The sequence below is a fragment of the Plectropomus leopardus genome, chromosome 2, assembly GCF_008729295.1.
Source record: "Plectropomus leopardus isolate mb chromosome 2, YSFRI_Pleo_2.0, whole genome shotgun sequence".
Taxonomy (NCBI): domain Eukaryota; kingdom Metazoa; phylum Chordata; class Actinopteri; order Perciformes; family Serranidae; genus Plectropomus; species Plectropomus leopardus.
Window position 1 is genome coordinate 3,381,230 of NC_056464.1, and position 25,161 is coordinate 3,406,390.

The window sequence follows — 25,161 nt, forward strand, 5'->3', positions numbered from 1 at the left end:
ATCAAAGTAGGGAGATAAACTGTAGTTCTGCATGGACAACATTTGAATGATTATTGTAGGGAAGTCGCTTTGTGGAGATAATTTAGGCTAAAAAGTATTTGAGTTATTATTAACATTTGTGGTAATATTAATAATGTAAATTAACAAAAGGGAAGTCAGTAATATATATGTATACACACGTACATAAATATGTGTGTACATAGATACACACATATCAATAACAAATATCTGAACTCTGTTCTTTATGTAGTTTTTGAGATATGCTCATGTTATTGAGCAGAAAGCAGACATGCTGGATTCACATTAATTCTTCTGGCACCATTGTGCCCAGTGCAGGGAACGAACGCAGTGCAATGATATCATGATGAGTGTACAACATGATGAAACGGAAAACAGAAGTCTTAATTTTCTACAGCAAAAAGAATAAATGTTCTCGCTTTTATGATATTTTTTTTTGTATCAATACATACAGGACTATGCAAACAATGATCTCCTGCAGAAGGGAAATTCTGTCCTAATTATGGTGAAATACTACATTTGCATGACATGTGAGGTAAGATAACATAACGTAAATAAGTGATTACATAAAAGACAAGAGTCTTAGCTTTCTGTTGTGAAAAGAATGGACGCTCTAGCTACTATGGTTTTTATTTTAAATCGATATATGTATATGTACCTGAATATGCAAACAGTGATCTCCTGCAACCATTACAGGGAATACCAGCACAATTACAGAAAAACATCATACTAGCAGGAGACATAACGTGAGGTAACATAAGGTCATGATGTGATGACAGAAAAGACAAAGGCCTCAACTTTCTACTGCATAAAGATCATGCAACAACCAGAGGTCTGTTTTAAAAGGGTTAATGGTTCTGCTCTTACACTTGTTTTAGGTGTTCATGTGTTCTGACATAACATAGCACAGGTGTTTTATAAGTTGTCAAGTCACAAGTCACCACAAGGACATAACAAGTCAAAATACAAGTCTTTCAAATCTCTGAGTGAGTGGGATAATTAAGCTACACAGCCAAGGATGGACCATTAAAAGGGCCAACTGGGCACAGAGCCAGGGGCCAAAAGTGTGAGGCCCCACAAAAACATGTGGTGGAGCCCTTTGCATATCAGTGCACAATCCGCCCATGAACACAGCATCTGAACAGTGTCCTTCTTCCTGTAGTTTTTTTTACACTTTATCTTGCACAGCACTGACATAGTTGATTTATTGTTCTAATAATTTAGCAGGTGAAACTGTGAGACCTGGATTATCTGGCACACAAGTCTCGAGTCCCACTGCTCACTGCTATCTCTCAAGTATGTATTCCTGTCACCACAGCCGGATTTGAGCTCAGGTGTCACTGCCTAGGGCCAAACTTTTGTTAACTGCTCCCTGAGTCTCTAATGTGCCACATCACATACACACAAACACACACTTTTAGTCCAACAGCACTCACTTTGTAGCCCAGCACGGCAGACTCGTTGTGCATGGCCTTCACATGATCCCACCTCACCGTTACCCATGAGCCATCGGTCTTCCATGACACGTTGCCCGGACGACGATTAGGAGCTGGAAGGAAACACAGACATGTAAGAAATTTAAATTGATAGCAGGAGGGGAAAAAATCTGTTTGTGTGAGATGAAAATAAATGGTGAAAAGAAAGAAGAAAGAAAGAAGGAAAAAACATAGACACAGTTTTTCCTATTAATGTTGTCTGACTTTGGTGTTGGGAACTTTGGGAACTATAAATGAGGATATCCTACCATCTCTGCTACTTTTGAAAATTCTTCTAGTTATTCGTCACTCGCAAATCACCCATGTTTTGGAAGTGCAGTGCTAAATCACTTGAATACCACTTTAAGATTCAAATCTCTTCTTCTATTCTTTATAGTCAATTGCCTTTTTTTCCTTTTTTTTTAACGGACAGACATTATTACTCTCCTCAGCAGTCATCAGAGAGCCTCTGTTGCCTCCCTGTAGAACTACAATTCATAACCATGCATTATCCAGCAATGGTGACATGGAATTCATTACCAAGTAACACAGTATGTTTTCACAATTCTTTTTTTTGATTTAGTGAATAAGTTTCCAGGTACTTTGAATTCTCAACTATTGAAGAGATAAATCATTTCAATTCAGGGAGACTTTATTGGCATGACCAAAGTGAAATAGTATTGCCCAAGCACATTCTGTAGAGCTCCTGTATGTCATAGATGGTCTTTGAGTTTGTGTTGATTGTTGTATGTTGTGTTAATGTTGTAAAGTGTCTACTGTGATAATGAAAATTATGGATGTGTATTTATGTAATGTAGTAAATGAAATATTGTGAATCAAAATAATGGAGAGCCCAGGAAAAGTAGCTACTGTTTAACACAGAGAAGCCATCTTAATAAACAAACAAACAAACAACTACTTCTTCTCTACTACTTGCAAATGCTGACTAGAAAAACTGCCTGGCGGTCGTATGCCTCCCTGCATTAGTCAAGTTGTAGTTACAGTTTTCATCCATGTCTGAGAAAACATGGATGCTTCACACACATCTTCCCCCGACAGCACAGAAGATCTCTACAATCAACACAGTTTGTAGATCAGACTCCTCGATTCATTATCAGACCAAATGTCTAGCTTTCTGTTCCTGAATGATGATATTGAATACAGACCTAGAAGTGTTTTATGCAGAACATTATGATGTCACAATGAAGTCGACTTTTGAGCTTTTGGATCTGAAATGTCAGTGCTTCATCATTTTATCCAATTAGACATATGTAGGAAATTTTGTCGTAATTAGCACATGGATTCTTGAGTTATGGGAGAAAGAGAGGAAACGACATGCAACAAAGGGCCACAAGCGGCCCTTAGTTGAAACCAAGGCCGCTGTGGCAAGGACACTTCATTCATAGTGTGCCTGCTTTATCCACTCAGCCACCACACGCCCCTTGATTCCACCCTTTAATATCATCTATTAACTGTATATATGCCAACATAAGGATACGTAGCATAGAGGTACAAGGACAGTGATGTTGACAACATTTGAAACACCTATATATTTTCATGAAAAAGGGACTAAAGACCTTTTAAACACTGAATGCATGTGTCTCGTCTCTGAACGCTGCTAACTGGCCGTTTGTTTTAAGTTTGTTACTTGTTGCTTGTCTGTGAAATTTTATGCTTTTTGTTTGAACTTTTGCAGTTGTGTTTTTCATCTACTTGTTCTTTCATGGGAAATTCTTCATGCTGCTCTCAGACAGGACTCCCTTAAAAAAAGAGACTGAATCTCAGTGGGACTATTCCTGGTTAAATAAATTAAAATAAAATAAAATTCTTATATAAAGGGGGTATAAACAAGCCTTAAATGGACATTTTTGTCAATTTTTGAAGAAATTCCCTTTAAGGCGTTATACATACATACATAGATAGATACTGCATTTACAAGAATGGGATGACAGTGTGTGTGTGTGTGTGTGTGTGTGTCTGTGTGTGAAGAAGAAGAAGAAGAAGTGTCTTCGAGCACACGACGATGAATGGATGTATTATGTAATAGCGTTTATAATACATAAAGACACACATGTAACAGTGATTTAGTACAGGGATATGTTGATTCTGTTTTGACAGGGATATGTGTGTGTGCGTGTGTGTGTCCACGCTGACATGTCTCCAGGCAGAGGAGTGGATGCTGTTCTGAAACAGAATCATGTCTAATCCTCCAGCTGAGTCGGTTTACAGCTACAGGCTGAGGAAGCTCTAAGTGGCTCCTCTCCTCCCTGAGCGCTGAGAGGAGCCAGAGTCTGCTGCTGCTGAGAGGGAGAATCCATCTCTGCCAGGAGGGGAGGTGGAGAACACACTGCACGGGTCATCTCACCTGCATGTATTCAGTCATAGGATCTCATAGACAGGACGTGCCTGAGGATATGACTCCTGTGTGTGTGCATCTGGGTGCATTGGTGTAATTCTATCTGTGGATGTTAGAAAATGACCAAACTGCAAAAAGAAGAGTAAATGTTGCAGAGCGATCGTCAGTGTTTTAATCCTCTGAGGAGAATTGTGTTGTGTGGACTGGTCATTTCAGTTTGTTCTTCAAAGCTGTTTGGTTTTTAGAGCTGAGTAAAGATGTTGTGTCTTTCCAGGGCTTTGAGAGTTTTTTCTTTAGTAAATTCAATTAGTCTGAGCCATGGAAAAAATGTTACATCTCTTCCCTAACAGATACTGATTAGTAGGCTGACTTTTTATTGAAAGAAAAGCAAATGAAATTTTTTTTGTTTTAAGCAAGGGGAATGTAAGAGCCACTTAATCACATATTTTACATTTGGACATTTTTTTTTATGTTGATCTATTACATGTATAGGTTTACAACAGTTTATGTATTATTTGAATGGTGTATAGTAGTAGACATGTTTATATTTGTATTTTTATGATAACATTTCTGTTAGAATGTTATGTGCTAAGTTATGTACCACAGCTATGGTGCTGCACAGCAGTTTAGTGCGAAGGATAAATGAGGATAAGATGACGCCATGCAAGAAGATGATGAGAAATCTGGTAGGTGTGGATCTCTTAAAGTTTTTGTGTATTATTGTGAAGGAACGTGTTTTACTGTTTATGTGAGATAGGAATAGGACATCAGGGCGGTAGTAGACTAGACCAAATGTGATTGTGGGAGGACCATGTGTTCCAAATTAAACCTTGTTACAGTTTATTTCTGTCTCACATGAGTACTTGGATTCTAAAAAATGGAGCTGGAACATCAAAACCTACACACCTTGCAGAGTAAGTGGCCTAGGAACTATGGTATGTTAAAATGGCCACTATAGGGCAGATGCGTGCGCGCGCACACACACACACGTATATATATGTATGTATTTGTGCATCTGCTGTACCTAGTTTTTGCTTACTAAGTAGATTATATATGTGACTGTGTTTGCATGTGTGTGTGCTATGTCCATACGTGGTTTCCTGGTGGTGATGGTGGTGCGTGGCGAGGGCGGCCCGGTGCCAGCACTATTGTATGCCAGCACAGCGACGTGGTATCGTGTGCTGGGTCTCAGTCCAGACACTCTGGCTGTTGTTTCCAGTCCAGCTGTCCGCACTCTGTCTGCTGCCGCTTCCCGCTCATGCTGCCGCCAGTACCTGATCTAAGGACACACGATAGAAAATAAAGATATTTACAAACCTGACCCAACATGCTGCATCATAACCTTGTAGTGCAACTTTATTGAGTAAGGTTTTAAAATAAAACACTCTGCTTTAGATTCTGTGCAGCAGATGCACTTAATATATCAGTATGTTCTCTGTTTACATTCTTTGTGTCTGTGCTTCTAGTGGCTGTTTAATGAGGTCAGCCATCCTCATCAATAAGGAAAAATTAAACTGATTATCTATACATAAAGCAATAAGTGTGTTGAGCATGCTGACATGAGTCATCTCTGTAATAATAAAATGATTCATTTGTTATGATCTGGAGCATAAAAACAACCAACGTTGATGAAGTGAGCAGGACTGAGCGACTGCGCGCAGCTGATAAAATGATTAGAGCTGTAACAGCAGGTCAGAGGACTGTGAGGAAATAAAGTGGACCCATATAGCGGTACCAACTTGTGACTGAGACCAAAGTTAGAGATTGTTTTTTCACTGCAGCTGTAGATGTTGTGATAAATAATGAGACAGGTCAAGCTGACAGTCACAGGGAAACACACATCTGAATTAGATCTCTACCATCAGCACAGTTTCCAGATTAGTGTTTAGCATCTGACCAAATGTCTGCACTTCTGTTCCTGAGTTATGACATTGAGTATGGCCAAAAAAGTGTTTTTGCAGAATATTACGATGTCAATTTGACCTCTTTTATACAAAATGGCAAAACTTCTTCAAAATCAGTTAAGTTTGGACAGTACCACTACATGTGAATATAGTTAGCAGGCAGCTGTTTGCACCTGTTACTAATATCACTGGTGTGTGAGAAGATTTTTGCCAGTCAGGCAGTTGAACAGTGTACCCTAAAAAGAACCTTACACTGTAATAAACCATAACTGGCACATATCGATGAAGGTATGCTCTTGGACAGAGTAGGGGGGTTATAATTTAAGAGGAAAATTGAATCTGAAACCATTTTTATACGCCCACATAAGCACCCCAAAATCATCATCCCTGTAGCACTCTCTAATCACCACCTTTCTCTGTATTATCTAACCAAATGGGTCGTTACATGACTTCAGCAGGTTGTTTCAGCCCCTTCTGTCACTTTTTCTTGACAGCCAGTCCCGACCTGCTGAGTTGGACAAACATTTCTCATCACCTCATATCCTCGGAGGACGCCGTTGGCGCTGAGCTGCTGGACTGGCTCCCATGAAACCTGGATCTCGAAGGCGGTCAGTGCCGTGGCGTTGATGTTTGATGGTCCCACTGTTGGCTCTGTGAGGAGGAGGTGAGAGGTTGGGGGAATGGGGAGGTGGAGGGGGTGTCATATAAGCATTACACTCTATGATATACACTTTTTTTTTATATTTTGAGAACTGAGGTACAAACTGACAGTCATGTTCATTATACTACCAGTGAAATTCAGAGGTGAGCAGACTGTGGTTCATCTACTATAGACTGTGGCTGCACTCTAGTGGTGACACTGAGTACTGCAGTCAGAGACTGTGTACTGTATGTCTGTTATACACCTTTTATTACCAATTTTGCATAGTTTACTTACAGCCAGCCTTCTTCCACTGGTTGTGTGTGGTTTATCTTAGTTACGTTTTAATTTATTCAAGACATTTAAAGATTTCTTTTAACATTTCAACTCCAATGTTTAATATTCTTGAGAATTAAAGGTTCTCTTGAAAGAATGTATTTGCATTATTATGCTATATTATCATTACATCAGTTGCATTAAAGGGTCTTGACAATAATATTGTTTATCACAATATTTTCTGGGAAAATATATCGTCCATCGAAATTTGTTATCATGACAGGCAAACACATCTCTGCCATGGTTTGCTTTTTTTTTTGTAAAACAGTCCGTAAAAATCTGTAACAAAATATGATACTTTCTCTACATACACTATAAAAACACACAATGGAATTAAACGAATAATTTCTTATATACTATGGTATTTTTGGCATACAGATATGCAATGATGATTGCTTGCTAATATGCATGTTGACGTCCAATGCGATGAAATCATATGTGCATGATAGCTTGCACAGGGGGCACTCATAATAATGCACACTGGGGCCCGTCGCTACTACCTTACACCACTGGTCCACACTTCCATACCACTTATTACTAAGGATGCATACTACTGAACTTTTTGCTGAAACGGCAAAAAAGCCCCCCAAAAACCTTCCTCTCCTCACCTTCCTCTGCAGAGTAGACCACAGCGATCTGACTGAAGGGACCTTCTCCTCTGCGGTTATAAGCTTTGATCTTCACCTCGAAGGGACTGTACGGCGTCAGGCTGTCATTGTAGTAAACATATCGGGATGACTCCACATGAGGGACACGCACCACCATCCAAGATTCTGTGTCTTTCTTCCGGAATGCCAGGATGTACCCAAAGCCATCGCCGTTCTGATATTCTCTGGCCATGGGCTAGAAGGATCAGCAGAAAATTCAGAAATGAATTTCTAACAATGTTCTATCGGATATCTGACACAACTTTCCAGTGTGTGTGTGTGTGTGTGTGTGTGTGTGTGTGTGTGTGTGTGTGCGTGTGTGTGTGTGTGTGTGTGTGTGTGTGAGATGTCCTACTGCAACATCAGCAAGCAAGAGCTCCCTTTCCGCACTTCTTTTTCGCTTTTTAATAATATTTTCTATTGGAGGAACAATGATATGCATATAAATCAGTAAGTTAAAAATTAATAAATATTTGGAATAAAATATAAATGTATAAAATATAAAATAACTAAAATAAGTAATTTTTTTTTTCATTCTTCATTTTTTGATAATTTTGGTTGTGTTCATGCATATGGCATACATTTTTGGCAAGTTTGTGTATTTTTATTAAATCTGTGAATTTCCAGCTCAGCTCCTACAATAAGTCTAAAACACACTGTGGAAACCAAATTAATACACTCAGACTCTTAAGGTCAAAAAATGCACCACTGAAACCCATTCAAACTGACATTTTTGATCCCATAGCCATCAAAGCATAAAAACATGCATTGTATCATTTCTGGATGTCTTCCTGGGCTTTTGCCTTGAAATTTCTTCATTTTAACTATTTTCACAATATTTCACAATCAATGTTGCTGCTAATCATAGATATATCCCAAGCTGTGATAAGAAAAAAAATAAGCCTTGCATAGTACAATAATTCATTTTTTTGTTTTTGTTTTTTTTCTATCTAAAAACATGAGACACAATTAAAGAAGTGAAATTCTGAAGTATTCTGAGTATATGATATTTATGATTAGGACTGATGCTGGTTAATGAAAGCAGGAAATAATGTTAATGTATAATATTTTAAAAAGTGTATTTTGTGCACTGAGCGATACAAGTGTGTGTAATATCAAAGCGTGCCTTAAGGGTTAAGTTAATTGGGATCAACAAACACATGTACAAATTAATCCTGATTTTTGTAAAAGTAATATATGATATTAATTTGTTGTTAAATGGCATAACAGTTGATGAAGAGTGCATTATGACTTGTTCAGGACTTGAAACTCACAGTTTAGGACTTGAGACTTGACTTGGGACTTAAGTTAAAAAACTTGCCTCTGCAGTATACTATGTACACATAGAGCGCGCACACACACACACACACACAAAGTCGTCCACTCACCGTCCAGGTAACAATGAGCTCATTGCGGTCTCCTCCTCCTCCTCCGAGACCACTGGGGGCCACTGTGGGAGCTGAGAGCCAAATATACAAACACATGATGATATACATGACAGAACAAAATGCTCTGAGTGAATCTCAGTTCCCTCTGTTTAACACTTATACAGTGTATATGTCTATTATTGTGAAAGGTCTGACAGAAGGAGTGGATTTGGTTGGTTCAAAAGGAGTAATAAAGTTTGTCTTAATTAAAACTGTGGAGCCTCTGCATTGCTGTTTTATGATCCTGGTGAAAAGGAGTGACGTGATTGGTTGATACCTTTATTTGCTGTAAGCTCAGAAAAATCTGGTGAAACTGCTTGAATGTAAACTGACTGCCAGTGATCTGCTGTTGGTTATGAAGGAGTGCTGGATGCGAGCTGCAGCCGCTCACCTGCTTGCTGTGTGCGGATGGTGTGTGAGGGCATGCTGGGCTCTCCGCTGCCCAGGATGTTGCTGGCAATCACCTGGAATTCATAATCCATCCAGGGCATCAGTCCCATCACACGAGCTGACTCAGCGTTCCCTTCTATGTTCACTGGGTCTGATGTGCAGCAGTGAGGAGACGTGTGTTTATTGGCATGGAAAGACATGTGAGGCATCAAATGCAACCTGTGTTTATTTTTCTCAAACATTATGGCAAATTCATAAACACATAAATTTTGTGTTGGGTAAATATTTGGTCTTAGTACTGTAAAACGACTGACATGATGGAAGTTGATCAGTTTTATATTGATCACACACACACACCTGTCCTCATCTTCTTCCACTCCGCTGAGAGCAGTGATCGGCCCATGATGATGTATTTGCCGATAGGACTATGGTTATCGTAGCCACGACTCCACCTGAGCTCCACTGACGTCTCAGCCACGTTCTTAACCAGTAAACCTCCAGGAGGTCCCGGGGGCCCTGGACACAACAGAAACATTTGACTGAGTAAATGAGAGGACACACATGTCAGTGTTTATCTCTTTACCAAAATATCAGGAGTGTGATGGCTACTTCCATGTGACTCACAGTGAGCAAAGACTGACTGCAGGAGAGACAGCAGGCGGGTTTCCATTGACCGTCAAATTGCACAAATTGAAATTGCGAATATAAAATATGCCTCATGGAAACACATCAATTTAAAAAAAAAAATCCCATTTATCTCAAGTTTTTCCACTCACATTTTGTGAAGCCATACTTCACAAACTGGAAATGGAAACACTTTTTTGGCTTTTATACTTCACATGATGCAAAACAAAGAGTCATAGAGTCGCTACGAGAGGTCTTATTGCATCACATAACTCTTCAAAAGTTGAGTGGATCATCCGGAAGTTTTGAATCCACAATTCTTCTGTGAAATCATGGACTATCACCTCCCAGAAATCACTCATACATGGCCGCTCCCACGTGTAAGGAGCTTGCCTTTCTATATTCCACACGCCTACGTGGCCTTGGATTGGAAATAATGACGGCTAGTGTGGTGGCTGCAATAGAAATAAAGCTGCTAATGTTTGGAACATCCATCACCATGCTTCTTGGAATGTTATCACCAGAGGAAAAGTTGCAGAACTGTAGTGGTAAGAAAATGTAAATAAGCAAAAAAAGTCTGATGAAGAGGAGGAGAATGTGGACGAGGTCGTGATTGCGCAAAAGAGGACATCTTGGCATGCCAAATTTGAAACAAGCGCTCAAAGTAAGTATTAGCATCTACTAGAATTTAGCTGTCTTGCGCAGATCAGTGCATCATTTCATGCTGCATTTCTATTGGTTGTTAGTAGATGTAGGTCGTAACAGCAGTCACACAGTAAGATGGTCATCCAAAATTTCTGACACTTTTAGAATTTTATCCCAGACTTGATCGCACGACCTTGACGATGGCCATCCTTGCACCTCTCTCATTGTGCAACGTAGGACCACCGTTTTATAGCCACGACCCAAGATATCACCATGTTTCTGCCACGATGGTTCTTCTGGGACAAAAATCGCACAGTGTATACCAGGCTTTACAGGTTTTCTTGTCATCTTTTTGTAAAGTATGACATGAAAGTTGCTCTTGAGCAAATGACATGAGCAGACAGCTCTGATGCTTCTTACCTCGCACCACTAGTTTAGCTGAAGCGAAGGCGCTGTCCACCACAGTCTGAGCTGTGCATGAGTACATCCCTGCTTGACTCAGATGAGCGTTCACAATCAACAGGTCACCAATGTTTTCCTTCTGGAAGGCCACAGACAGAGCAAGAGGGAGGATAACACATATCATTAAACATCATGTTAATGAGGAGTTGAGCAGACAGCAGGGCTGAGAGCTGCATGCTGCCGAGGAACATTAGTGTGCTGACCATGACCAGCTGAGGAGATTACAGCAGCTCATTTTCAGCAGCAGCATCTTATTTCATCAACATTCATTAAACATTTAGACATGAAGGCGCAGGAACATGAATTGGATAGTTAATCTCATTTAGGAGCTTATTTCTGCCAGGCCCGCTGCTCAGGTACTATGAAATGTTCAACTCGCCGTCCTGAAATGAACTCATTATAGTTGGAAAATGTCTTGCTCACAGTGGCGTGGTCCATTCTGTCTCACTGTTTAAAACTGGAAAACCTGTGTCTGTGTTGGTTATGTCTCTCCAAACTTTGGCATCAGAGTAATCAGGGCTCCTACACCTCAAGGCCAGTGGGATTTAAGACTTTCAAAAGACTCTTTTAATGCCAGTTGAACTGCAATTTAAGAACAAATTTTAGTAGCCAATAGTGTATAAACATCAATTACTTAAGGTTTGGGGGTTTCTGTTTTATTTTTCAAAATTTATTGTAACATAAAACTTGACTCTTTGGTGACAACAATGCAAGAGGCATTTGGTAAATTATTTTTTTTTTAAAGTAACCCCTTATTCTGAACTTTTGCAATGCAATGTCAGAAAAAAAGATTCATAACAATCCTACATCCAATGCCTAAGCATTTGTAAGACATTTGAAAGATTCATTTAAGACATTTTAATGCCAATTAAGGCCTTAATTTTAGATTAACGAATATAACGCCTTTTAAGAATTTTTCAGGAACTTTGGTAACACTAGATCACCAATATATAAATGCAGGTGAAACCATAAAAATATATCAACTAACAAGTCAGACCAGCCATGATGATGGCAGCCACTAACACAGTAGTCCACGCTGCATTTTATTCGTAGGCAGTTGTGGCTCAGAGGTAGAGCAGGTCATCCACTGGAGGGAGAGGTAAAGCTGTTCAGTAAACAAGAAAACATATCTTTAACAACTCATAGTAAATCCTAGAAAAACCCTAAACCAACAATGAAATGTGTCTACTATGAAGTATTGTGAGTGTGTGTGTTAATGTGTGTGCATGTGTCCAAAGTTAGGTAAAATTTCAAACATAAGCCTAGTCCCAATTAGAAGCCCAGTCCCTTTTACTAGTCTGATGTGGCAACACATTTGGACAAATAAAGGCCTGTCTCAATTAGAGGTTTGGTTACCATGCAGTTCATTTTTATAGAAGTTCTTAAGCTATCTACTGGAGCTAACTTAAGTTAGCTGCTCAGATCATGCATACAAATATAAAAGTTTCAACTTTTGTCAATATGGACATGCTATACACATGGTTAGCTTGCTAAGATTCTCTACAGTTCATTTTACTGAAACCATGAGCACCAAAGAAGAAGTGATACCAGCAAAAGAGATGTAAACAAAACAGATGCAAGAAAGAGGTTTAAATAAACAATTTGATTGTATTTACCATCTTTGCTGAGCAACAGTTTTGTGTAACAGGACATAATATCCCGTCCCATAAAGAAGCCTTTCCCAAATATAATGCCTGCTATTAAAAGTTTAATGGTACGTCAAAAAGCAGTCATTCCAGTAAGATAATTTTGACTTCTTACTTCCAACTATGTGACTTTGCAAGAACTCACACAATTTTATCCCGTCAAATTCCACCTGCCACTGGCACAGAGCGTATACTCATGGCTGACACTGTAGCGTAGGGTCATATCTCCTGCCTCTACAAACTTGAGCTTCCAGTAAATGAATCCATCATACAGAGGATCAAAGCAGGTTGAGAGAGTGAACTACAGATTATCCTTTAAGATAAATTCCAAAGAGAGAGGCTTTGGATGCAGTCAACTCATCATCCACTGCACTCTGCTCAATCTTATTCAATCTAAGGTGTGCCATTATAGAGAGCCCCAGGGATGCCATTTTTCTGTTGGCCAGCCCAGAAGCTAACATCACCCTGGTTTCATCACCACAAAGCTTATGGGATTTTTCTAATGGATTTTGGATAATGAGGAGAATAACCTCCTCCTTTACCCTGTGGTAAACAAATGTTAATGGTTCTTACATGTTTTGTTTATTTGTTCATAAATGAACACCACTTTTAAGATTTTGGAATCATAAATGCTATCGCCAGAAGTCAAAAGCAACTGTTACACTATATAGGAACTATGCTATGGTTGCATCACCACCACTACGAGGCTACAAAGCTGTGTTCGGCACATAGGAGTGTGCTGAATTCTCCTACTATGGAAATCACTCTAACCCCCCTCATTCAGATACTAGCAGTATGAGGTCATTCTAAGGCCGGACCCAAATATTTGTGAAATCGAGTTTTCGTTTATTGGTTTGGTATTAAGTTTTCAATTTAGGCATTCTTTTTTCTTTTCTCTTTTTGGCAGAAGATAATGCGATGTCAGTGTTTGTGATCCTGCTGCTACGCCTGTCACACACACAGTGACAGGAGTGATCAGTTTACAGAGTGGTTATTAATGGGTTTGTTGACTGAGTTGAGCGATACCTGAAAGGAAACAACCACCCCCAATACTTTGTCTTATGCGTTTATTTTACTTGAATTATCCATTTTTAATATGCTTATTTAGTTTACCATTTCACTTCACTTTCAACACCATACTTGCATCTGGGGGTTGGGGGGGCAGTGAATTTTGACTTGAAAATGCTATTGTTGTTATACATTTAAGTGTATCTGTTTCAGCCCTGAGCCGTGAGTTCTAATCCCCTCCTGGTGGCTGCTGATTGATGCAGCTGGTCGGTGCGGGGCTCAATCGAGGAGGGACAGCGGTTATAAAACTCCGGCGTGCTCTACTGATGGTGGCAGACACCACCCGTACCTCCTCATTGCTATATTGTTGCTTGTGAATTGTGTAAAGTGTAAGAGAACTCCATTCCTGTGCGTGTCCCAGATTTGGGCCAGGGTAAGACTAAAATACTGATTTTGTACTGCACTCACCATAGGTTTTGTCACTGTTTAGTTTCACTAGGTTCAGGGGTGCTGGTCATTTGTCTTTCTGTTTTTCACTGAGTCACTACAGTAGTTAGTTAGGTTTTGTTTTAGAGATATCTGAGTTATTTGTCACTGTAATCTTTAGCTTTAGATAGTCAGCTCCAGTTTTGCTTTAAGGAGTCCTCTTTTTGTTATATTTATTTCATTGTTTTGACAGCACCTGGTGGCCCTTATCTGTTTTGCACTTAATATCCACATGTCCTTTTCTAAATAAATACACCTTAATTCACAATCCCCTCCAACGATTGTGTGTGTGTTACTTCCCTTTTCCCCATTGCTGGGTTTGTAACACATCCTTTTCAAAAAGTATTTAAACAGAAAGCACTGAGATAAGACATTGTAGTCTTTTCATGGGATTTGTTGACAAAAAGAAAAATAAAGAGTAACTTCAACTTTATATCTTACTGTCACCATGTTATGAGTGGAAATTCAATCAGTTACCTTTGAAATAACTATCAATCATGGTGATCTTTGTACTGGTCTGAACAAAATTTTGCAATCAGAGGAGCTACGATGACTTCAGAACAAACACAGCTCAAGTTTTCAGACTCTGCAGGAAAGAGTAAAAGGCCAGTGGAAACAAAAAAATCACAGAAAAACACAGTTTATCCTCTTCACGAAAGACAGGTAGAAAACCTTTGATCACAGTAGCAGCAAGTTTTTTATCATAACAGTTACTGACACTAACAGCCTCCGAGCTCAGGTGAATTCTGCTAATGGTCTTACTGGTTGTTCGATGTTTTGAAGCCTGAATGAAACTAATCAGAGTGCATCACAGCCTCCAACATCAATGATGTCTCTTTTTCCACTAAACTGCCTCAGAAAACCACTAAATCACCCACCCAGATATTTCAATAAACACTGCATCGTTTAAGACACACACACACACACACAGTATCATTCATTATATGGCTCACCCCTTCCACCCGGTGGTAAGGACCCATAGAGTCCTCCAGGTCCAGCGGGACTCCGTTGAGGGCCCAGGTGAAGGTCAGGTCCATGGTGGGGTCGTGGGAGGCGTGACACTGTAGCGTCACATTCTCGCCTTGGTTGATGTCAGCATTGGAAGGAGCGAGTGTAATCTTAGTGGCATCTGCGTGGTTTGGACATAAAAATAACTTAGATTCCGACAAGTGGCAGGGGTGTGAATTTTCTCCATGAGAACCACTCGTGTTGAAGTACAAAAAGAAAGAAACACAGCAAAGTCAGTGCAACAATTAATGTTTTCAGTGACATTACAAATGCAATGGACACAAAAGATTACTGTGCTGCTAGGCAATATTTTTAGACCTTTAGAAAGCTTTTGACACAGTTAACCACTCTTTTTTTGCAGTGGCTGGTTGTCTTCCAAAACAGTTCAGTGGTTTGAAAAGTACTTGAATGGTAGAACGCAGTGTTGTGTTCAAGCTGGTGGTGTGTTTTTGAGCTTTTTTTTATGTACAAAATGGTGTCCTGCAAGGGTCTATATTGGGTCTTATTTTATTTAATATTTATATTAAGAATTTGTCCTGCAATATTGGCGATACAAAATTTCATTTTTATGTGGATGAAACTATTTTGTACAGTTCTAACTTACCTTTAGCGAGTGCTGTTGGTATGGAGCTGCAATCTGCCTTTAATTTGGTTAAGAGCAATGTTTGTGAATTGAGGCTTGTAATAAACCCTGGCAAAACCAAAATGATGTTTTTTTTTAAGGTCAAAGCAGACAGCAGATGATGCACAACAGATTGCTACATTAAGTAATCACTGCTCAGAAGGAAGCGTGCATCGACTCATGGACAAGAGGCTTATGCTTTTGACATACAACATGTAAACATTAATGGCATCCTCAGCTGAGCTGTAAAGTTAGCTAGCTCAGTGTTGCTAGGTGAGTTAGCAATAGATGCACACTTCCTCCTGCATGGTGGTATGGTTGGTGGGTGTATTTCGGTAGACAGATAATAGTTCTTTCATAAAACTGCTCACAAAAAGGACTTTGGATTATTATAACTGTGTCATGATTTCTAGATTGAGACATTGTTGTGTAGTTTTTGAATGTATCTTTTTTGAGTACCATCCACTTCTTTTACAGTTGAGAGAAGGCAGACATCTGCAACACTTGGCAACTAGTTTGATAAATAGCACTACAAGTAAGAGGAAAAATATGTATTTTTCATTTTTGGGGTGGACTATTCCTTTAAACAAATGTTGAGTACCCCAAAGTTTTATGTTATAAATGCATAGTATGGGGCTCTGTTTGCTGGCAATGGGCTAATTTAAATCAATAATTAAAATAATAATTCTAAATCTTTTTATTATGTGGACTTCAATTTAGGGTAAAATGTAGAAGGACATTCAGGCTTTTCACTGCAAAACAAACAAAGACAAATGAAAAATTGACAAAGCATCTGTGGGCAGGTTTCCATGAAACTGCGAATATAAAATAGGCCCTAATGGAAATGCATGAAGTTTGAGAAAACTCCCATTTATCGCAAAATAGTTTTTACGCTTTTATGAGGTGGTTTTTAGGGAATTCAAAAAATCCATAATTTGCAAAACTGCAATGGAAACACTTTTTTGGCTTTTTTAGGTCACATGATGCGATGGCTATGTGCTTGTCAGTAGGAACTGGTTCCCTCGGGCATGATGCAGCAGGCGCCACAAGCGGGGTTTCTGCATCACATAACTCTTCAAAAGTAGAGCGGATCATCCTGAAGTTTTGAATCCACAATTTCTCTGTGAAATCATGAACTTTCACCTCCCATTCTCATTGCCTTTCCATTATTGCTCACATGATACGCCTACGTCGTCTTTAATTGGAAATAATGACGGCTAGTGCGTAGGCTGCAATAGAAATAAACCTGATAATGTTTTGAACATCCATCGCCATGCTTCTTGGAATGTTATCACGAGAGAGGAGGTCACATAACATCACTCAATAGAAACATATCTACATTTTGAAAAAAAATTGCTAAAGTTTGAGCAAATCTGCAACTGAAACCCCCCTTATGATGTCACCCTTACACTACTGAAGATACATTGGTTTTCCACTGGTCTCCTTTTAAAGCCAGAAAATTCAACTGTTCTCAAAGTCAAAAAAGCCACAGCAAACTCTTCAAACTGTAGTATGTTGCTTTGTTCTAGTTTTCAGATCACAAGGCTACTGACAGGGGTTGTTTTGTTTTTGTTGTGAGTGTGAACATTATCTGTGCAGCACTGAGTCCAAGACAAATTACCCCTATGGAGACAATAAAATATATCTTATCGTATCGTGTTTTGCCTCAGTGTGTGTAACCTGTGTGTGTGTGTATGTGTGTGTGTACCTCTGACAGAGAGGTGTCCGGTGCTGTTGGCTTTGCCCAGGTAGTTTTCAGCAAAGCAGGTGTATTTCCCTTCATCTGCCCTACTGATGTTGTGGATCCATAAGATGCCCTCTGGAGTTACTGTGACTCTGAGAAGACATGAGCACACATGGCGTAAATAACACACACAGCTGGCTGACTATTGTACTTCTGCCAACTCAGTGAATACATGAGGATGGACAAAATATTACTATGTAATACAATATGGCATCACAAACTATTTATCAAATTTAATCACAGAAAAGGGACATTACAGGCATCACAAAGATGTAGTTAGATGAAGTTCTTATGTATGGTATTGTGTGGTATTGTATAGGTGTTTCTGTGATTGTGTCCACCACCTGTATACCAGCTCTCACATCATGTGGTATAGCAGCAACTCCCCACTTGGGAAGGTGAATTCTACTTAGTTTCACTCTCATATATTTCACGCTGCTCTGCTGCAGTCAGCCATTAGGCCACTGCTCTAACCTTCACACTGCTGCTGCACAGCTCATCAGTTTAGCTTTAACAAATCCTGAGAGGAAAATCACGCTTGTCTACAGCTTAGGTCTTAGTTATGCTGTAACAACAGTGATTCCCATCATGTTACTCTCCAACAACTGATTAGATCTGGAGATGTGGTGAAGTCAGTAGTCACAGCTTTGTAAGAGCGCACAATGCAACCACGTGAGTGATCAGGACATAGACACAGTGTAAGTGTGATTTTTAGACCAACTCTTTAGGAATTTTAGAGGAGTCAGACATTCAAATATTCCTCTCCCTACATGTTTTAGGTATGATTCTTCTTTATGAACTTGTTGGATATATATTTTTTTTCCCTCATATGAAAAGGGAAAATAAATCTGTGGTCAGAAACCGCCTTTTTGTTTTTTTAGTGCCTTTGGATCCTGATTCCAAAAGCCACCTTTCGCATCTGCATGATATACCACTGGATGGTGTCAACTGAGGACGCAGCCAGACAGATCTTTTTGCAGTGTTATTTTACAGCACCTGCATGATACATAGACAGTCAGTGTCACTTGATAACTTGTCCTGGATGGAACCTGTCGCTGTCGCTCGATGGTGTAAGGTTGAAACACTGCCGGTAACAACGTAATAAAGGAGCATGAATGTCCCTATAGGGCAGGCGAGAGGGGTGGGGGATGGATCCAACAAACCCTGGACTTTTATGCAAGAGTTTTTGCGGTTTTCGCTTCCCGTCTGCATATTTTGTTTTTTTCTACACCTTACCATGGGCCCTTCTTGCCTAACCCTTACCCTCCATGCCTTTGTTGCCTAATCCTAAACACGTGCTTTTGGTTGCAACGGTGTTGGTTACAATGTGCTTTTGTAGCATAATCCAACCATGTGCTTTTGGCCCTTTTTTTAGAAGCATCCCGCAACGTCAAAAGCAGACGCAGAAGGATACCTAGAGCGTAATATGTAGACGCAGAAGTCCACTGACAGACCGGCAATGTGTGATGACATGAGAACATGTTGGTAATTTTTATGTGGCAGTTGAACTTATCTGGCTTCACGTGTCACTGAACAACTTTCATAGGAATGAACAGGGCCATATCCAGTTCTTTTTAGTATCCAGTTCTTTTTAAACATCCATGCTTCACCTTCAAATGTTTACATTCTTGGTTCTTTACATTAATCTGGTGATAGAAACCTTATCAATATTCCCACTTGCTTGGTGTGATTTCTTTGGACAATTACCTGCTTTATTCACATCTGCTCAGTCTGACATCACATAGCTTTGAGGGGTTAAGTCCCTTTAATGTCCGAACTAACTGATAGAGATATTTGAGTTCTCGCATACAGCTCCTCCAGGTATTGAGTCCAGGGTTGCAGTGAATGTGTGAAAGGGGCTTCAGTCATCAAATCCAACTGAACGTTTCACACAGTGCAGTTCAATTAGACTTCAGCTCTGTGTGTCACTTTCAGCTTCACTGGCTGTGATATTTTGGCCAGATCTAATTGTCTGTGTATTTTAGCTGTACTGTTGGATTTTGTTGTAAAGCTGTGTCCTCACATCTCAGCGGCGCCTTTGGTGAGTACATCATCAGCAGATAGGACAGACTGCGAGACTCAGGTTAGCTCAACACAGTGTCCTGTCATTCCTGGGTGAACAATAAAAACTATCCGGAGTTGAATTAGACTGCTATCTAGAAGGCATCTCTCATGTTCTCTAAGAACTTTAAAATGTGGAGATAAGTATTACATGCTACAGACTGACATACGTGTCAACAGTTACATGTTAGCCAGGTTGTTTTTAGCTGTAAATGACTGACAGTACCCACCCACTCTGCTGCTTTAGCACTGAATGACTGATGTGTTTGGACTGAAGAGGGATGGCATGGTGTTCTGCTCCATCAGACGCTGTCAATCACACAGACTAAATGGGTAACTAAGTGCGCTTCCATTCATAGGCAATTTTGCAAAAAAAAAAGCTATATTATAATCATTACTTTGACAACTTAAAATATAACTTCAGTATTTTTCAACCCAGATGTTTCCCAAGTTTCTCTTTCCTAAGTGTCTAACAATTTGTATTATTCTTCAGATAAGTTTAGTAGCTCTTGTCTTGAAGAGCTCTCTTTTAGTTTTATTTATTTCTTTGAGTTAAACTGCACTTATAAGCCATTTCCTTTGTAGTTTTGCCTCACATTTTTGTTTGGCATGATAATCCAAATTTTCTTTGTCAATACTCAACTTATGTTTTCCAAAAACATTACGTTTGGTCATTTACAATGATTTATGTTGCTTCCCTTTCCCTTATTTGATGACCTAAAATGTAACTTTTGTATTTTTCAATCCATCCCTACTTCCCAACTCTTTGTTTTCTAGCTGTCTAAAATTTTGTAGTATTCATAAAATAAGTTTAGAAAAGCTCTCTACTTGTTTTATTTCTTTCTTTGAGTTGATGAGCCTGTCAGTGGCAAAATCAAAAACTATTAGAGGACATAAAGCTGCTGGTAAATTTAAAAAAAATGCTGTTACCATAGGTCACTTGGACAATAAAAACATGACAAAATAAGGTCCAAATAAGGTTTAACTCTTTAACTTAAACTCTTGAAAACAATGTCAAACAGCTGACCCTGGGCAGAGAGTTGGCTCACCACTGAGCACACAGACAAAAATCAAGTGACAGGTCTATCGACATGACGCAGACAAGGGAATGAAAATCCTTTGCGATGAATAACTCTCATATTATACATTCTCTGCTCTTCATGGTGTGTTTAGTCTAAACTTTGATGTTTTTCCTCTGAATCAATATGACACACACCAACGCTCAGGTGCTTACACACTTTTCATGCAGCTGTGACAGCATCTGATGAAATCAACAGTAATAATTCCTTCAATACATACACACAGAGCAGGAGGAAGTCGCTTTTGATCTCACCTCCAATTAGGCGCCTTGGAATTTTTTTTTTTTTTTTAACTTTCTTTAGTTGATATGAGTTTAGGGTTGTTTTTAATGAGCTGCATCTCTCAGTTACTCAGAAACTACGTTCACACTGCAGATGATGACATTATTCCTCTCCTCTTTTATGATTTGAAGCTGCAAGAGCAGACAGGTGTGATATTGCTTGGAGCAAGGTGAGACTATGACCATGACCTCACCATCAAGAAAATGTGTGTCTACAGTTAGAGTATGAGCAAATGATATATATAGGTCACATACAGGAATGTGTAATTCAGTCTAACCCTTTGAAACCTGGATCAATTTTCTTGTGCCACAGAAAGAAAGACAATAGTGTCAGCTTTCACCTTGAATCCCTCTCTCTCTCATATCTCAGAGTCAAGCAAAAAACCTTGGGGTTATACTGGACTCTGATTTAAAGTTCCACAGTCACATTAAATCAGTAACTTCACCTGCCTACTATCATTTAAAAACCATTGCCAGAGTCAGAGAAATAATGTCACAGCAAGACCTTGAATGGCTCACCCATGGCTTTATTTCCAGTAGGTTAGATTACTGCAACAGTCTGTTTGTAGGCCTTTCAAAGCAAGCTGTTCGGCAACTACAGCTTATTCAGAATGCTGCTGCAAGAGTCCTGACAAAAACTAGGAAATACGACCACATTACTCCAGTCCTAAAATCCTTACACTGGCTACCTGTCACTCAGGGAACTGATACTCGCTGCTTGTCTACAAATCAATTTGTGGCTCAGCGCCAAAATATATCTCTGACATGCTTGTGACATATGAATCCTCAAGGACCCTCAGAACATCAGGGGCCGGCCTACTGAGCATCCAAGAGTCAGAACTAAACATGGCACAGCAGCATTTTGTTATCATGCAGAACAAACCTGGAATGACCTCCCAGATGAGGTTCGACAAGCCCAGACTCTGATCACTTTCAAGGCAAAGCTAAAAACATTCCTTTTTCACACTGCCTACTCCACCTGCTGACTACCAACTTATTTTTAAACTTGATTTTTAAAACATTCTAAATAATCTTTCTATCATTGCATCTTTTGTCTGCACAATTTTGAATGGTGATTTTTATTTTATATATTTTTTAATCATTTAGTAATTATTTTTACCTTTATCTCTTTGCTCTTTTATTGTACATATGTATCTTGTATTATGTTTTCATATTTCATTGCTCTGAAAAGCACTTTCAGTTGCCCTGTTGTACGAAATGTGGTATACAAATAAAGCTGTCTTGCTTTGCTGCATTCAGACACCTTTCTCAAGTATTTTAACCTTTGCACCCTGAACTAATTGGTTTGATATCCTGTGGCAATGTCCTGCAAACTGTGAGAAATAAGTAGATTTAGAAAATTATTTTAAAAAGCTTGTGAAAAATGCCCAGATAACTATATTTTGAATTTTATTTGAATTAATTTGATATTCAAAATTATTCAACTGAATTATAATCATTTTTATGCATTTTTCAAGTTATTTATTTATTATTAATATTTCATCTATATTTTTTTTACTTCCCAGTTTGTTTGTGTGTTTTGCTGATTTTTAGGCAATTTTCCAGTGTGTTTCCCTAATTTCTTGCTGACTAATTCCCTCTAAAGTTCCTTCCTCCCATGTTTTTGAAAGAAATCAAACCAGTTTGCCTGGGTTTTAAAGGGTTAATCACCCGTATATTCAGCAGCAGAGAATCTGTGTCCTTGTGTGGGCAAAAATGAATAGTGAATTCATTAAATAACTCAATAAAGAATACTGAATTTTCATGTATTCAAGTTCCCACCTAAACTGCAGGTTGTTGTTGCTATAACTTCATCTGTATTTAAAGAAGTGGTGCCATCAACATGCATGGAGTAGTACAATCTATAGAATGTAAATAAATACTTTTAGTATAAGTGATTCAGAGACACTTGAAGTCAATGTACAGGATCAGCAGCTTGGCTGAGAAAGTTTGATTGAGAAAGGATAGTTTGGATTGATGTGGCATTGTTGTAGTTTGTGTGTAAATGAGAGTTAGTCAGTCTTACCTGCTGCTGTTGGTGAGCAGCTCGGTCCCTCGGCTCCAGAACAGGCTGGGCTTCGGGGCCGCTCGAGGGCGACACTCAATCATCACCTGCCCCCCTCTGGCTGCTGGGATCAGCCTCCGCACCGGATTCAACCTGAAGTCTGGAGCCTGAACTGGAAGCACGGGAGGAAGGAGGGAGTCCGAATAACAGCACAGAGAGGAGAAAACAAGCAGGTGGAGGGAGGAGATGCAGAGGAGAGGATGGAGGAAGTCAGATTACTGGAAATGGAGTCATAGTTTAATACAGTCAGAGTGCTATTAACTCAGTGCCAGAGACAGGTACAGTATGGAACTTTATTAAACTTAAATTTCTATAAATACATATATAAATATTATATATTATATTATTATATTAAATATTTGTTTTCTTTACTGATCTAGGTCTGACTGTTTAATAGTTATATTAGCTATGATATGATGCTTTCACTGAGAAATGTTACTCGTCAGTGGACTTGTACCTTGGACTCTGAGCTCAGCAGTTGAGTAGATGGTGCCGTGTTTGTTCTCAGCCACACACTGGTACATCCCAGAATCCTCCAGGGCCAGGTTACTGATCTTAAGACGAGCCCCATTCACCTCCACCCGGTCCTGAGGGGGGGGGCCAGAGGGAAAGGTCATGAGGGAGGAAGAAAAAGAGAGAGAAAAGGAAGAGAGTGAAACAAAGTGAGAAGAATGTGAGCTGGTAAACTGAGCATACAATATTGTGCATATACGTGTTGTTTTCTTTGGGAATTATAAACTCACAATAAAATCTACTTCATCCAGTAAAGGACAAACAAACATTAATTTACAGTATAAGAATCAGGACTTCAAGACTTTGATGAAAGTCATGTCTGTCCATGACATAGTAAGACATCCGCATTGTACATACAACTTTAATTACTGTTTATACACTGTATATTGTGTACTTCAATATACAATATACATATGCAGGTGCATATGTATGAACACATATTATGTTTAATGTATATATGTTAGAGATGAAGTTCACAAATTAATGAACTGATTAGCTGAGCAAGGGTGGGAAATATGTAATGAAATATGTAATAATACGTTTGTACTTCTGCTCCTTTTCAAACATGTGAGATGCAAGTTCTTGTTGCTTATTTGAATCTATTCACTGACTTTTTTGAATAAGTTTATCACCCATTTTTTTATTTTGTAATGAATTTTGTCATTTATGAAATAATTTCTTATTAGTGAGGTAAGTAAGGTCAATCTAAGGTAGATTCACATGAGACTAATAATGACGACCTCTGTATTGGGTGATTTACATTGGCTTAAGAACACAGGCAACTATTCAGAGTGACATGACGAGGTGAACCCAGAAAAATTCTAGTCTACATGTACTGTAAAACTTCAAATAAAAGTCTAGTCCCAATTAGAAGCCCAGTCTCTTTTACTAGTCTGGTGTGGCGACACATTTTGACAAATAAAGGCCTGTCACAATTAGAGGCTCAGTTTGGTTGCCAGTGCAGTTCATTTTATTAGAAGTTCTTGAGATGTATAAAATTGAATTGTTGGCTACCTGCTGGAGATAATGTTTACTGGCTGCTAAGATCATGCATACAATGTGTTTATGTTATCAACAATGGTCTCGCGTGGTCTCATGACTACTTTGCACTTAAAGTTAGTACTGCAACATCACTTAACAGACGAATAGAGATGTCTGCTGCACTCTGCTGTGTTATCTAGTCCAACCCAGCATTGTTTAAAGTCCACCAGAAAGGACAGTTTTGGATCAGATCCACCACATGGTGGGACAATTTTGAGAGTAGGAGATTGTTGAAATTGTCAAAATAAAAAATTTCACATTGAGAGCATCTCTGGTATTTTTGAGTGAGCTCCTCCGTCCCTGTATCAAAGGGAAATCAGCTGTGATGAGTGTCATGGTTCCTGCATTCTCCTCCTCCCCTTCACTGCCAGTATTTTTCCATTCACCTCACTCTGACCTGCTCTACCTGCCAGCCACGCCCACTGCTGCAGCCTGCTCTCTCCCACAGCTGCAGCTCATCACCAATCAGTCCAGTATTTAAGACACTCCAAGATTGTTCCTCTGCCATGCATGACTTTCCAGCGTTCCTTTGCCAGACTACCTGTTGCCGACTCAGCCTGTTCCCGACCAACCCTCCGTGCCTGCCACCCGGTGTACCTACCTGCCTTCTGTCCCTGACCACGTGCTTCGCTTCGGTGTTCTGCGAATCTGACGGCTTCACTGGCAAAGACCGCCCCGCTCGA

General features: G+C 39.4%; 1 protein-coding gene across 1 annotated transcript in view; it reads right to left on the reverse strand.

The window, feature by feature from the left end:
• Positions 1-25,161, reverse strand: part of cntn2 (contactin 2) — a 78,698-nt gene that overhangs the window by 9,399 nt on the left and 44,138 nt on the right. The window contains exons 10-21 of the mRNA XM_042498568.1: positions 23,382-23,511; positions 22,886-23,036; positions 17,403-17,530; positions 15,018-15,193; positions 10,883-11,003; positions 9,551-9,709; positions 9,195-9,344; positions 8,765-8,835; positions 7,338-7,572; positions 6,289-6,404; positions 4,942-5,128; positions 1,455-1,567 (exon numbers count right to left, since the gene is read on the reverse strand). Coding sequence (XP_042354502.1) covers positions 1,455-1,567; positions 4,942-5,128; positions 6,289-6,404; positions 7,338-7,572; positions 8,765-8,835; positions 9,195-9,344; positions 9,551-9,709; positions 10,883-11,003; positions 15,018-15,193; positions 17,403-17,530; positions 22,886-23,036; positions 23,382-23,511 — 1,737 coding nt within the window. The remainder of the gene's footprint in view (positions 1-1,454; positions 1,568-4,941; positions 5,129-6,288; positions 6,405-7,337; positions 7,573-8,764; positions 8,836-9,194; positions 9,345-9,550; positions 9,710-10,882; positions 11,004-15,017; positions 15,194-17,402; positions 17,531-22,885; positions 23,037-23,381; positions 23,512-25,161) is intronic.